The sequence below is a fragment of the Oculina patagonica genome, chromosome 9, assembly GCF_052425735.1.
Source record: "Oculina patagonica isolate OP01 chromosome 9, crgOcupat, whole genome shotgun sequence".
Classification (NCBI taxonomy): domain Eukaryota; kingdom Metazoa; phylum Cnidaria; class Anthozoa; order Scleractinia; family Oculinidae; genus Oculina; species Oculina patagonica.
Genome location: NC_135766.1, coordinates 7,101,674 through 7,116,789, shown reverse-complemented (window position 1 = coordinate 7,116,789; position 15,116 = coordinate 7,101,674). Strand labels below are relative to the sequence as shown.

The 15,116-nt window shown below is 36.3% G+C and overlaps 2 protein-coding genes and 1 long non-coding RNA gene across 4 annotated transcripts in view; 1 reads left to right on the top strand and 2 right to left on the bottom strand.

The window, feature by feature from the left end:
• Positions 1-7,382, bottom strand: part of LOC144666759 (pumilio homolog 2-like) — a 31,680-nt gene extending 24,298 nt beyond the window's left edge. The window contains exons 1-3 of one of the 2 annotated variants that reach the window (XM_078528145.1): positions 7,215-7,382; positions 4,972-5,268; positions 302-391 (exon numbers count right to left, since the gene is read on the bottom strand). In XM_078528145.1, coding sequence (XP_078384271.1) covers positions 302-391; positions 4,972-5,268; positions 7,215-7,262 — 435 coding nt within the window. In that variant the 5' untranslated portion in view covers positions 7,263-7,382. Of the gene's footprint in view, positions 1-301; positions 392-4,971; positions 5,269-6,244; positions 6,380-7,214 lie in introns of those variants that run through there. The other variant, XM_078528144.1, reaches the window with a different exon arrangement.
• Positions 6,430-15,116, top strand: part of LOC144666783 (uncharacterized) — a 39,367-nt gene continuing 30,680 nt past the window's right edge. The window contains exons 1-2 of the mRNA XM_078528173.1: positions 6,430-6,589; positions 13,054-13,200. Of these exons, the coding sequence (XP_078384299.1) occupies positions 6,445-6,589; positions 13,054-13,200 (292 nt within the window). The 5' untranslated portion in view covers positions 6,430-6,444. The remainder of the gene's footprint in view (positions 6,590-13,053; positions 13,201-15,116) is intronic.
• LOC144665971 (uncharacterized) lies at positions 9,035-12,006 on the bottom strand. The gene is made up of 3 exons (XR_013573098.1): positions 11,382-12,006; positions 11,161-11,241; positions 9,035-10,560 (listed from the first exon to the last, which is right to left on the bottom strand). It is a non-coding gene; the product is annotated as an uncharacterized LOC144665971 (long non-coding RNA).

Here is a 15,116-nt window from a genome sequence, read left to right as displayed (position 1 = left end):
CCTGATAAAACAAACAGCTGCTAATAAAATAAAGGCAATACTGACTACTTTTGGTTAAAAAGTAGGTTACCTATGAAAGTACAGTACCACTCAAAAGTAAGTCACCATCCCTTGATATGACAATCATGCCTTGAAAGAATCACTGAAGCAGCAATTTTGGAATAAATTATGAGCATATTATCATTTCTCAATCTAGAGCTAGCTACTTATAGTGAAAGTTTTAAGTTATCCTGAACAACCAAAGTCCACTTAAAGAGATGTAGCTGCAACATTTCTGTGGCCAAACATATTTGATAATTACCTCTTCTATTGGTGTGTCAGCTTTCTTTTCATTGTTGTTTAAAGACAAGCTCTGGAACTTGTCTTCTAGTTCTCCATCCTTGGAATTTGTCTAGGAGATAGAGAGTGTATTATTTATAAGCCTCAGAATATACCATACTAGCGACAATGAAATTTGTACAATTTTTCAGAACACCTCCAGGTTAAATAAAGTTAATTCCAGCCATTTCCTTCTATCATCACTCAATACCGTATTTACCCGTGTATTAGTCGACCCCGTGTATAAGTCGACCCCCTATTTTTGAGGCCAGAAACTAAGTTTTTTAATTTTTGGGCTAAATTGTCTTTAAAATTTACCTTGTGTTTCTTAGATTTTCGTTTCAGGTAGAGATACTTAACGAAAAAATCACAGCAAGTTTCAATGTGATTTTTATTATCGTACTTACTCGAGTGTTTTAACAACACGTGTTTATGCAGGCATTTTGTCCACAATTTTTGAAACAGGCTTCTAAAATCAAACACACTTAATACAAACGAACCTTTCTAATTGTGGAGAGATAGTAGCAGCATAAGAAGACAAGCAAAACACCAAGAAACACTAGAAATCTTTAAAAACCACTCGATAAACAAAGTGCCAAGCTTGCTTGGGGAGCTTGGTAACCAAGCTACAAAACGGTGAGGTACTGGTAGCTGATAACTACACGTGCTTGCATCATGCCAGGTTACTAAGTAGCAAAGTTCGAAGCAAGAAAGATCATGCACGAAGATGTTTGTCTCGAGTGGATTTACCAGCTTTATTAGTGGAAAATGTCAGCTCTTTATTCAAATCTTATGCCAGTGAGTTTCTACAACATTCAGGTTTATATTAAGCGGATAAATCGTAATGAATTTCAACTTGAAATGCCAATTTAACGACACAAATAACAGCGAAAGGACATCGTAACCTGTACTGTTGTTTATTTAGATGTTTAACATATTAAAACAATTGTTATGTTAATTATTCAGAATTTATTAAACTGGTACTTGGGTCGAAAATTTTGACCCGTGTATAAGTCGAGGGCGATTTTTTGGACCGATTTTTAGGTGAAAAAGGTCGACTTATACACAGGTAAATACGGTCCTTTAGAGAACTTCACCTAATACACCAGGGCTAATGGTGGTCAATGGACAATGTCCAGTCAAGATGTCAATATAAGTCTGTACAAAATTTTGATTTGCCTGTCTTGTAGAATACTGTCAACTACATATATTTTTTAATACAATAACTGAGCTACTGCGTGCATATTACTTGGTTGATACCTGTCGTCTATCAAAGTACAGACGCACGGATTAGGTCACTACATGGTGTGACTCCTGCTTGATCAGAGTTTATACATCGTTCATATCATGTCAACTTTTAATTTCGATCACTGTTCATAACAATTGGAGTTTCTGTCCCAAACATAATTCAATGTTAAACTAGTGGTACCTATCGGTAGAAATGCCAACGAGTACAACGGGAGATCGAGAGAAGGGGGGATAATTGTAAATGTTTGGCTGAAAGTATGCTTTATGATTATGATCCGATCAATAAACATTGGATGTTTTCTTTGAAAATCTTGAATGTATCTGGAATAAAATGCGATTTTGTGAAGGCTAAATGAGGAAAAAGTTCTAAAATAATACCGTGAAAGTAGTGAAGATTCAGTGAGAAATCTTCTAAACTCCATGTTTTTTTAGAGTTTTAAGCCATTGTTGTTCGATGCCGCTATCGCTGCTGTTTTAGCTTTTTTTTAAGTCCTTAAGTTAATGTTAATCAAAGTTGCTATGACCCACTGAACTCGGAAAATAAATTACAAAACAAAAAGAAAACTTTTACAAAGATTTGCCAAAACAAATCATTTTAAACTTTCCACACTGCAGTTAAATCCACTCAACACATAAGTATCCAACAAATTTGAGGTTCCATCTTTGTGGCCAAAGATTGAACAAGTTTATTTTATTTTACTACCACCGTTCCGAGAATAATTCATCACGCGCAATGCGTGACGTCTCAAATGTCACGTTAAACTGTTGTTGTTGAGACAGCTTTAAGGAAAATTCAAGACCCGTTTGTCCGAGAAAAAAAAGCTAGACACTCCAGTAAAAAAATGAAGTATAGGGCATTTATTTTATAAACTCGAGAAACGTTGTCTCGTTGGCAACAAGTTAAGTTGGGGGAAATGATAGTTTTGGGGGGCATTCCCCCAGACTTTCAAAATCCTGGTTATAAGCCTGCTTGTGGGCATTAGCAACCACTTTTTTGCTGAATGGGCTATTAATTTAGATTATTATTTTCAATATTTTTACTTCTGTAAAATGACATGTGGCTGATAAAATTAATTTGGTCGGCCAACATGACCAGGAACTACAGTGTATGGAGGATTTTATTCACAAAATTCAGCGAAAAACTGAGCATGCTCTGAGAGCTGTCTATTTAACAATTAGACCGCAAGCTCGACGTTTCTACAGGCTGATAGTTGGCAAGGGGTGGAGCCCCGAGTCAACTATCAAAAGCCAGTAGAAACTGAGAGCGAGCCGTCTAATTGTTTTAGCATAACACAGTGGCTGATCTATTAAATACACAATATCGCTAGAGTTTATTTATTGAAGGATTTGTTGATAAAACTCAGTGAAAAACTGGGTCCGGGCTTTGAGACCTGTCTAACAATTGTTAGTAGAAACTCAGCTGTGTTCTATTAGAGGAAATCCGCGAATCTGATTGGTTCTCCCACTGTTTTCTATTCACCGACAGAAAACAGTCATGCGTGCGCATAGCTCTTTAAGCGATAAATTTTCTTGATTTTTTGTCGTCAAAGTGCACAATATTGTAGCCTGTTTTGGACTGCAATCCTTTAGAGTTTCTACTTAAACAATTAGACTACTCGCCCTCGTTTTCTATGAGCGATAGTCAACTCAGCTGCGCATCGTAGTCTAATTGTTAAATACAAGGCACCTGTGTAGCCAATCAGATCCCGCATTTTGCCAATAGATGGGCACTGGGTTATGCTAATGATTGATAGACAACTCCTGTGTGCTCAGTTTTTCACTGAATTTTGTTAATCAAAAGCTTAAATAAAACACTTCTAGTGATATTTCGTGTTCAATAGATCAGCCACTGGGTTATGCTTAAACAATTAATCAGCTCCCTCTTGGTTTCTATCAAGTAGAAATCCAGAGCTTGCCATCTAATTGTTAATTAGAAGACAGTGGAATCTCTATTTTTTAAAATCTCCAAGGAAAATGGAAATTGGTTTGACAAACCAGATAGTTAAAAAAAATTGTGTGTAAAATCACAGTGTCCCAACTGAGAAAAGGGAAACCATTTTGGTTTGAGATATTGGGAAGTTCGAATAAATGGAAGGTTAAAGAAATCGGGATCCTACTGTAATAATAATGAACTTATACTAGACAAGTTCAGAACATTCAAAGAGTAAAGAAAGACATTTTTATCTTACTGATGAGTTTCTCTACACTTTTTGGTGTTCCTGTTACTTTGTTTTATGTTTTATCATGGAACAAAGAATGGGTGTAGCTTATCCATTTGCTGGTTAATAACAGCTTTCATTTTATTTCTAGTTACCAAGATGAAAAGAAAAACATTGTTGTTCCTTGCTAGTGAGTGCAAGCTAACGCGCTGATAACTTAAAAAGAAAAATGTAGTTTGAAAAAACTCATGACTACATGATTTGCTGACTTGTGGTACAACATGATGAACAAAACAAAGAACTAAAAGGCACCGAAGACCAAATAGTTTGAGGTGTCGTCATATAGTATCATAACTAATTAGGCAAGTTGTGGGGGATCAAGTAAAACTGCCATCCAACTGGGTTCATAAACAATAAGGCTTCGAGGTAAGGCCTTTGTGATGTATTTTTACAAGTCTTGGAAATACAATAAATAAATTGCATACATATTCTTTGGAATAGAATTCAAACTTTTTAACCACTACATTGCTTCATTAGTTCAAAATGCACAGGAATGACTGACTCTTGAAACAGGTAATTTCACAAGAAAGAAATTTACCTTCCGTTATTGATTATGAGGGCTTAATGATATTGCAATTCAGCTGAAAGATACATATCATTTATCCCTGTATCAAAGAAAGACTTGGAATACGGTACATGTGGCATCGCAATCCTCGTTTCTGAATAGGATCTTTTAATGTATTGCAACTGCAGCAGCGGGGTAACAAGGCGAAGGAAATAAGACAACAAGATCGAAACAGTGCAATATTAACGCAAGGAATTTCGTCATCGTACTTTCAATCAGCTGGAAAAAAAATTCGTGTATTAAATTTTCAAGGCGCATTAAACATTTCCGCTTTACAATATCGAGTTGTGACATGCACAACTTAAAGATCTGCAAGAAGTTATGACATGTCGCTGTTCGAGTAAACAAAAAGCCGCCTAATCAATGTTTCAGTAGAAAACAGAAACGTAATTTGCAACCGAATAGCGAAACTAGCTATTTTCATCGACGCCATTTTCGATCGAGTTGGGTTGCATTTTATCTGTGCCAAAAAATAACAGTGAAATACACGGCTTTCTACTGCAAAGGTGGACGTTCCATTTCGGAACACTTCGTTATTTCGTCCGCCTTTGCAAACAATTCACTGCTTCAACTCCGACATGTAAATTGTTGACAAGCTCGACTAAAATTAAAAGCTTTTACCTGTTCCGACATTCCTTCACCAACTGATGACCATCTCTGGCCAGAAAAATTGCCTTTATCGTTTTCTGCAACTGTTTTGGAAAAGCTTGTAGCGACTCCTTGACGCTGAAAGAGGTAACTTGCCACTTCGCCGTTCGATTTGCCACCTACAATTTCGAAGCCACTGTTGTTCGTCTTCGATCCACCATTACTGGTGCGTCCTACGAGTTTTGGAGTCATACCATTGTTGTGGTACGCTCCATCTTCCCATCCAACTTCGTTCATGCCAAGAACACATGGAAAACTCATTGGACGGATCTAGACGGAATAAAAAATTTCCACGGTCAACAACGAGCACAGTGTACTCCTAACAACTGAAATACGGGGGTGTGACGTGCTGCGTTTGCAAAAACTGTCAGGATACTAAACGTTCAACAACAAAAATAATCGGTAAGATGCATACACCAATTATTTGCGACCTCGAATACTACGCAATAACATATCTAGGACAAAAGATGGCCGTTCAACTAACCGGATGCAAAACCCTTATGAAAGAAAGGCCATTCTTGGCATGGCCGTCGCTGGCTTGTCAGATAAGGAGAATCCCATGAGTCCTTTCGGGCGGATTAAAAACACGTGGTTTGTTTTTGATTGATTTTGCACACGTGCAAGAGAACATCGCTATTTTTCGAAGAGGTCAAAAACAAGAAAAATAATCCTTCAACCAGGTATTTTCAAAATTGAAACTTCAAAATTATTGTGAAAACGTCCACCACAATAATTAAGAATAAATTTAGCTACACGTATTTTTTTGTGTGTATTCTGCAATCTGGTAGCATGTGAAATTAATATTTAAAATGCTGTGTTCTTGACATTTAAATTTTCACTGGAGATGAGTAAAAATTTTGAACGAGCTGTTTTACACACTTCACTGAAAGACGCTTTACGTTACTACTGGCTATATCACCCCCGGTCTATCCTGCGGCTAAGAAAAATGTTCGACCAAGCTTGATGTTAAGTAAACAATCCGTGGAATTTAGCTCGTGAAAAATGTTCCATTATTCATGCACTGCAAGAGGCCGTACAAAAGCAATGCAAGAATTTCTTCAAAATAATTCTACGCGTATTAAAAAGAAACACGGGTCAATTTGCCAAGTCATTTTATATTTTAGATATCACGAGTCCAAAACTGCCGCGTGGGGTATGTAATTATTTTGTCGGTCATCTTATGTGTTCTTCCTCTCTCACAGTTTCAAAATAATTCACAAGTGTCTCACGAGACCAATGTACTTACATGATCACACTTAATCCTGCCGCAAGATCTTGTCTTCCAAGGCCAATTAGTAATTTGTGTTGAAAATTGTGGCTTTCTTTGAAGTTTGCTCGTCATTTCATTTTTTGGTGGTCCGGAGAAAGTTCTCACAACAGTTGGAGTGAAGACAAGTGAATTTTTAAATCACTTGCCTCACTTTCAAGTCGATCTTGGCAGCAGCTATGTACCCAGCATGCACAGCGTCTGGCTTGAATGTGACGGAGATGAGATTGTTTTGGTGGAGGGTTGTCTTATTTGTCTTTCTTTCAGAGTTTTTCAAGTTTGGCGATGTCTTTTCGACTAACGTGGATTTGCAACACCATTCAGGTATTTGCAGTGTTGTGTTGTAATTGTCGTGGAATTTTCAGTGGCAAATATGGCTTCTGTGTTACACATTCCCCTTATGTGGCTGATGAATGAATTTTGTTTTCGTTTTGCTTTACGCACGTTACGGAACTTGAGTGCTTAATCACACGAGCGATAGCGTGTCGTGCTTACCCACTCGTGTTTAACGACGAACTTCAAACCATATTATTACCTACTTTTGTAGGAATGTTAATAGCTTTGATCTGACATGAACCAACTGCGAGCTAAAATAAAACATCAGCTAAGCTATAAGCTTAGCTTAGTTATTCCATTCTGATCTTGAATTGATTCAGGCTCTCAGTGTTTCGAAGTGCACATTAAAGGGAAAAATATATACTGCGTGAGTGTAAAAGTTAACCTCTTATTTTTTCTTTCTATTGTACAAATTGTGCGGGTCTTCATGGAGTCAACATGTTAACATTTCTTCTATATCCTTTCGTTTCGTTTTCATTTTCTATTATAATGATTGTTCCATTAAAATAAATAACCAGAAAGCATGGCAGTAGTATTTTACCCGGCCCAAATGGGTTCAAGTTTGTCAAGTAGTTTCCTCATTATTTTGTTCAATATGACATTTGTAACTTACCCTTGGCTCTGGGACTGGCCTGTTTACAGGAAGGGTGATAAAAACCATTCCAATTCTGATTCAGCAGTTGCCCTTCAAACATAGCAGAGATACATTGTAAAGAGAGTAAAAAGCAATATCAGCTAAACCTTGTAGCAAGTTTAAATGTTGTTTTCAAGAAAATGTTGACAGTAGATCAATTTAGGTGTTATTAAGTTAATTAGTAATTAGACAAGTTTACAGTTTGAATTCTAAATCATTGTTGGTGATGTTTCATTGGCTTGTCCGCTTTTGTGTTCACAGTTTGCTAATTTTGAATGTGTCCCACCTGTATCTGTTGTTTTTTTCTGAGAACTGATTGGAAAGATCACAACCTTTGTTATGGCACACCAATTCTCTTAACCTTGAAAAGACACAACAGGAAAGTCACCATTTAAATGGTAAAGAAAATAATTAAAAGTCTTCCTTAGTGTAACTTAAGTGTTGAATTTGTGTTGTATTATATTTATTTGATTGGCTATGAAAAATGTAGCTAATCTAACCATTCATGTATTTTTTAGCTCATAATGTTAGGGAAAGAGTTTGACAATCCAAGTATCTCAACCATGAAGCCTGCACTGATATGAAGGAATTAGGTCATCAAAATGTTCTGTTTATGAATTCTTGTATGTGATTCTATTGAATATCACTTTATAGATTGAATGGCTTTTTATAACATTTACACAGTTACTATAATGTAAAAAAGGCTTGCTACTCAGGAGAAAATTATCTTTCTTAAGAAAGATAATTAATATCCTTCAAGTCTTTAAAAGGAGCCTTAATTTCACTGTGCAAATGGTATTTTAGGTGATATTAAAACTTTTTATGAATTGAATTATTTTGAATCATCCTAAATTAAATTCTGACAGTGTGAGAAAATGTATATTGATAGTAAAGGCTTCCAAATAAGACACTACTGTTTGACAAAAAATGTAGCTGAATGAAAAAAAGGCATGGCAATATAATTAAACTCAGAGACTCAAAGGATAGTGCAGCATGCAATGGAGTCAACCTACTGAAAGTGCGACATTTACTCGAATAAGCACCACAGCGCTTATTAAATTTTTTGCACCTCAAGTGCGGCGCTGATTTAAAATTTGGTAAAACGATCACTTTGAATTGCAAAACATCACTTTTGATGTAAAGAAATGTCTAAGTTGTTTTAGAGTTGCTTTTAGTGCTGTTTTTTATAAACAGATTTCCTTGAATAAGCACCACATCGGAACTGCAGCGCTTATTCAGGGGTGGGGCTTAATAACTTTTTTGTCCTAGATGCGGTGCTCATTCGGGGGCGGCGCTTATTCAAGTAAATACGATATGATGTTTTTTCCTTCCCAAGTGTTCCTTGCGCTTATCTTTGCAACCGTAACACAATTTTTGTTCCTTTTTTAATAACCTACTTTTGTTTTCCTTGCAAATGCTGTAACATATTGCTTTTGTATTTTTATGGCGACTTCGATGGCAGTTGTTTTACTTTCAATAAGAAAGCTAATTATTTCACTTTAAATTTAATTAAAATGTGATATGAACTGCTGGAAAGACATAACTCAAAAAGTGAAGAACAAATCAAATAAAAAAAATTATGTCTCTTTCGACTGTTTCTTTTTAAGCACAGTACATCTATTTATTTAATTTACCATTTTAACTTGGTGCCACAGAGACTGCAGAAATCCTACCCAAAACACGCAATGTACTGAAGCTCCTTGAGAATATAGCATAGACTACCGGTAATATGCGCATGGGTTTGGCACAAAAGAAAGAATAGTACCACAAGGAGAGCAAAGGGTTTTCTAAAACAAACATATACCTTTGAAATATTCTTATGAGAGTAACGTAGACATGTTTCTCATTTGTGACCCTATTTGGGAAAAGCAGGCTTAACGAAAATAGCGTTGTGCCGTTTTTCCGTTGGAAATGCATTTTCAACGCGTTGAAAATGCGTTGAAGAACATTTTCAATGCATTGAAAACGCGTTGAAAAACACTTTCAATGCATTGAATATGCGTTGAAGAAAATCGTTTTGAAATGTTTCTCAGCGAAAACGAAATGCGTTGCAAAATCAATTTCATATATTTTCAAAATATTTTAAACGTGTTTTGAAACATTCGAAAACGAAATTACCGAGCATTTATAGAATCATTCACGGGACTATTCCCGGGGGACTGTTGTGCCAGTTTTCGAAATTCTCTACAGCGTATTATAAAGCCACTTACATCATTAATTTCGCTTTGAATTTGGAGAAGAAACTCCTCAAATACACGGACTATTCCTGTAATTTTGCGAAACGCTATAAATGTATAATAAACTTCGAAGCGGCGTTGAATGAAATCATGCTGCATGTCTGAGTTTCAAATGACATTCGATCTCTTCCATAATCGCATGCACGCAACAAGTTCTGAAGATAAATATATTTTATTCGGCGACCACAACTCTCTGTTACTGGTGCCGATTAAACCCGTCTGCTGGCTGTTAAGTTATCAATAGAGGCTTCGCTTCGCTGGCCGTTGCAATAAAACAGCATAAAAATAAAAGGCGCAAACTTTAATTTTTTTAGCGACGGGCAAACAGTCATGCGGCACTACATTGTCTGCTGTGTCTGCTTCGTATAAACAAGAGAGGATAAAATTATTTTTCAGATTTTTCTGAGCCACTTGCATCATTAATTTCGCTTTGAATTTCGAGAAGAAACTCATCAAATACACGGACTATTCCTGTAATTTTGCAAAACGCTATAAATGCAAAATAAACTTCAAGGTGGCGTCGAATGAAATCATGCTGCATGTCTGAGTTTCAAATGACATTCGATCTCTTCCATAACCGCATGCACGCAACAAGTTCTGAAGATAAATATATTTTATTCCGCGACCACAACTCTCCATTACTGGTGCCGATTAAACCCGTCTGCTGTTAAGTTATCAATAAAAGCTTCGCTTCGCTGGCCGTTGCAATAAAACAGCATAAAAATAAAAGGCGCAAACTTTAATTTTTTTAGCGACGGGTAAAACAGTCATGCGGCGCTACATTATCTGCCGTGTCTGCCTCGTATAAATTCTTTTTCAGATTTTTCTGAAAAGATTTGTAAACCGTTCAGTTTCACCCAGTTTACAAACGCAGAAAACTTTAAACAGAAGACTTTATGTCTCATAAAAATCTCTTAAATGCCTTTGCCGAGTAAAAAAGTTACACTTGGTCAAATATTAATTAGTGCTGGGATAATCGCCAGTTCATTGTTGGGACGGTTCATGTCATCCAACAAGTCCGCACGGCGCAGTATGAGGGCTGTTCCGAAAACGCGGAGTGCGGAGTGCGGAGTCCGAAAATGCGGAGTCTGTAAAAAAATTAAAAAAAAAATAAAATAAAAATAAAATAAAAAAAGTGTGATAAAAAAATTAAAATAAAATGAAAAATATATAAATATTAAACTAAATATTGAAAAAATAATACACATTTTTGCACAGCTTCGCCCGAAGAAAAGTGTATCTTTTCGGATACGCAAGCTGAACTTTCAAACTTCAGAAAGTTTTAGGTAACGAAATATTATTACCCGAATTTACGAGCAGCTGTTGCCTTCTCGAAAAACGTGGCTGGTCCTTTTTCGTGCCCAAAACGACATTTTTCTCTCTCCGAAAACAGCAGGCATTACTTTCCCCATGTCACGAAAGTTTGAGCTGTAGAAACTTCAAGTTTTTCATCACACTTTAATCCGAAAATCGTAGGCGATTATAGGTCTTCCGAACAGATATTCACCGAAACGGACTGTTGGATGCCCATGACGCGTGATTCGCACTCAGTTCGTTTCATTTTGTCGTTGCGGATTCCTTGTTTTATACTGTTCTTTGATGTTTAGCCTCTATTTATTAAACGTCTTGATATCATATAAATTATTCGCTTGTTCTTAAAACATGGAACTCTGAGAACTCAATGGTACCTTTCATTCGCTGATAATTCTACTGCTTCTGTCTTTATACCACGAGGAGAAATCACCAAATCAACATCTAACTCCTTGGAACTAGATCGGGAAAAAAAAAAAAAAACGGAATTACCAAGAGTATAAAGTACTGTTTGTCATATTTAGGTGATTTAATTCTCGTGTACAACGTCAAGTTAGAAAAAGTACCCAACTTCATTCAACTGAATATACAAACTTACGATTTCTCGTTGGCTTTGTCGCTGTCAGAGCTCTCATTGTCGCTACTAATCACCAGTGGATGTTCCTTATCTGAGAAGAAGTTCATAACTGAACGTAAGCATAACATCTTTGAAAATTTCAACCAAACCAATCAAAAAAATACACATTTCTTGCAAAGAAATCGATTTACTAACCTTGTCCTCTGACCGACATGGCTACACGACGCGCAAGGCGTGCATCTCTCTGTGACAGATGGATCCAAGACGGGCGAGATGAATGGAAGTTTTGACAAGCAGAGCAGTGCGGTTGAATGGCTTTTTGGCACTCTTTGAAAAGTTTTATTTTTTGCTTTTTTATTGGCCAATCTCTTTTTTTTTTACTTCACTATAACTATAAGTCTGCGTAACGTATCGTTGTCACACATTTTTTTTTTTTAAAAAAAATGAACTTCGTCAATTAGAATGCGAAAAGTTTAGAAGGCGGAGTTGACAAGTGCCACGTAGCTGATGGATCTTCAGTTTAGAGGGTTTCCTGTGTATCATGATCTTGGAAAGCCAGGCGTATTTTATTTTTTACGAGGCAACATGGCTTTAGGCTCTTTGGTAAAAAAGAAACTAAAGTTATTTGAAGTTTACGAGTAGTGATTCCAAAAAATTGGAAATACTGTCTGTTAATATTTCGTGAAATGTGAACTGCAGTCATTTTTGAAGAAAGAAATGGCCGCGGTCTGAACGATCCGCTTCACTGCTTCGGGCGAAGCTGTGCAAAAATGTGTATTATTTTTTTAATATTTAAGTTAATATTTATATATTTTTCATTTTATTTTAATTTTTTTATCACACTTTTCTTATTTTATTTTTATTTTATTTTTTTTTAAATTTTTTTACAGACTCCGCATTTTCGGACTCCGCACTCCGCACTCCGCACTCCGCGTTTTCGGAACAGCCCAGTATGAGTTCGGGAGCGAAACATAATTATTATTTTCGTGGTCTTGGCTCTTTATGCTTGCAGTTCTTAAAAAAAAAACTTTTAATATTCTCTTAGTTAAATAAAATCAAATTCTCTCTGATGCCGAATTTTGACGTCTTTATTGAAACAGAGCGAAATATTTTCCAGCATTTCAACCTTTTGCGAAACATTCCCATTTTAACGTTGGAAAAAGCAGCCAACGCGTCAAGAAACATCTTTTATTCGTTACTAAACGTTTTCGAACATTTCCAACGTTTTCACAACAGACTGAATAAGATTGTGAATGCGTTGAGAATCATTTCCAATGCGTTGTAAATGCATTATCAACGCGTTGTAAATGCATTATCAAAGCATTGTAAATGCATTGATAATACGTTACAACGCCATTTTCGTTAAGCCTGGTTTTCCCAAATAGGGTCACATTTTACCTGGGGAGTACTGTTAGGTGCTCCCAACCCCGTACCCTCTTCACACCTTGACAGGTGTTCCCTACCCTTTCACAGGACTAATGAATTAATTGGCTATTAAAAGTTTACACCATTATAACGGTTTATAGTGTTAGTGGACAACATCCCCAACAAACCATCACAATAGTGCATTCTGCACAAAAACCATAATGCTTTCTGTAATCATAGCAAAAGTCAACCTCAAATCCAAGTCAAGCGCAAGACAGTTGAGTCAAGTTCAAGTCAACCTTTGTTAATAATAATTTATTTTTTACAGATTCTTTACTATGTAGAAAATGTGGACATGACATCACTGCGGCTGCAAACCTTAAGAATATAGGCAGTAAACTTGCCCTGCGACTGAGGAATGACACTATACTTGGAGTTGAGCATTGCCTTATTCAGCTCTTCAAGAATCCTCATGGTATATCATTTTTTTTTACATTGTTTCAAGAGACATTACACCATGGTCATGTATATGTACAGTATAACAGCCTTCACAGCTTGTTAAAAATGTTCCACTTATTCAGAATTAACTCACAGATATTAGGAAGATTTAAAATGATCCTTGATATGGTGAGAGTGTTTTCTAAGATCTTGACAAATAATTGAGCATCTTAATTGGCAACTTTTTAAATTATTTTTAGTACATATGTATGGCGGCCTTTTACGGACTAAATAACAAATGACTATACATCAATGTTATGTTGCATACATCGATGTTGTGTGAACTAAAAGATTTTTGATACAACTAAAAGATGTTCGATACAACTAAAAGATGTTCGATACAACTAAAAGATGTTCGATACAACTAAAAGATATTTGATACAACTAAAAGATGTTCGTTACAACTAAAAGATAAAAGTATTTGATACAACTAAAAGATGTTTGTTACAACTAAAAGATATTCGATCCAACTAAAAGATGTTTGTTTCAAATAAAAGATGAGTAGGCGGAAATGAATTTTGAAAACAGGAAGTGACATTTTACCCAGGTTCCAAGCGATCCAACGCACATACAAAATGGCTTCTGGTGGAGCTGCGATATGGCTGCCAGATTCACTAGATACAGAAAGAGTTTTTTTGGATTTAAGCAGGCTAATAACAAGTGCAGCCACTCAATTTGATTCTTCGTAGTTCTTCATTCGTAGACTGGACGAATATGAAAGAACTTTAAATGTTCTAACTGTAAGAATAGAAGAGTCATACGCACAGGAAACTACTAGGTATCCTAGGTGAGCTACGACTGAAGTCACTTCGAGAGAATCGCCGAAGAATCCAAAAGGAATCTTGACCCATTCGAAGAGTCGGTTACTTAGTCAGTCTATTGTATTGGTAAAAAGGAACGGTGAAGTGTGAAGACTATCCAATAGCAGTTGGAAACATTACATGTAAGTAACCGACTTCGGCGATTCTCTCAAAGTGACTTCATAGCTCGCCTAGGATATAATTTATATCTAGGCCTTGCGCACGGTGTTGGTGATCACGAGCGTAACATTTTGCGTGACATAAAAAACGCTTGATTTTCTCTTATTAATTGAGCTCAGAATTGTATGAAAATTGGCACACTTCTTCTAGAAAGAATGTGCACCTCAAAAAGCTAATAATTTTTCATGGCGCTCACGTAATATTAAAGTTATAGCAGTTTAAAAAAACAAGATAGCAAATTAGTGCATTACCGCGAAAAACGGATTTTTCTCAGGTGGCTTAAAAATAGCTTTTTACGGTGGAATGAGAAAAGTAACGACAAAAATTAAGTGCACATAAACTGTTTTGACTTTTTTAATTCAGTGTTTACCAGTGACTGTTTCGGCATTATCAATACGAATCCAATGTCACTTTGACTTACCTCGAAAAATCTTCGCTTTCGGTCAATTGCGTTCCCATTTCGTGCCCGTTCCTATCGTGCCTTACGTCACTCTCAAGGTTCTTTTAAGCGTGCGCATCGTTCCTATCGTGCACATCGTTCCCTGATCGTTCCCATAATCGTTCCTGACCTTATCGTTCCTACTTCAAAGAAAGATTTCTACCATGCACTTGGGGTCAACGTGGTCTAAACATTAATTATTCTGTATTCGCTAAATTTCATTACATGTATTTAATACGGAGTCGTGAGTTAAGTGAATTAAGAAGAGGAAGGTTCCTTCGTTTCATTTGCTTTCTTGCTTTCTGGCCTTGTTCTTTTTGAAATAAAATTTCAAGAACGTACCAGAAAAAAGTCAAACGAAAGCCCAACGTGTTTATCGGCGACCGACAAGGATGTCTCGATCTCAATCAAAAAGTAAACAACAAAGCAGCGTTCATTCTTCCATGATTTACACATAAAATTAAATCGCAAAAA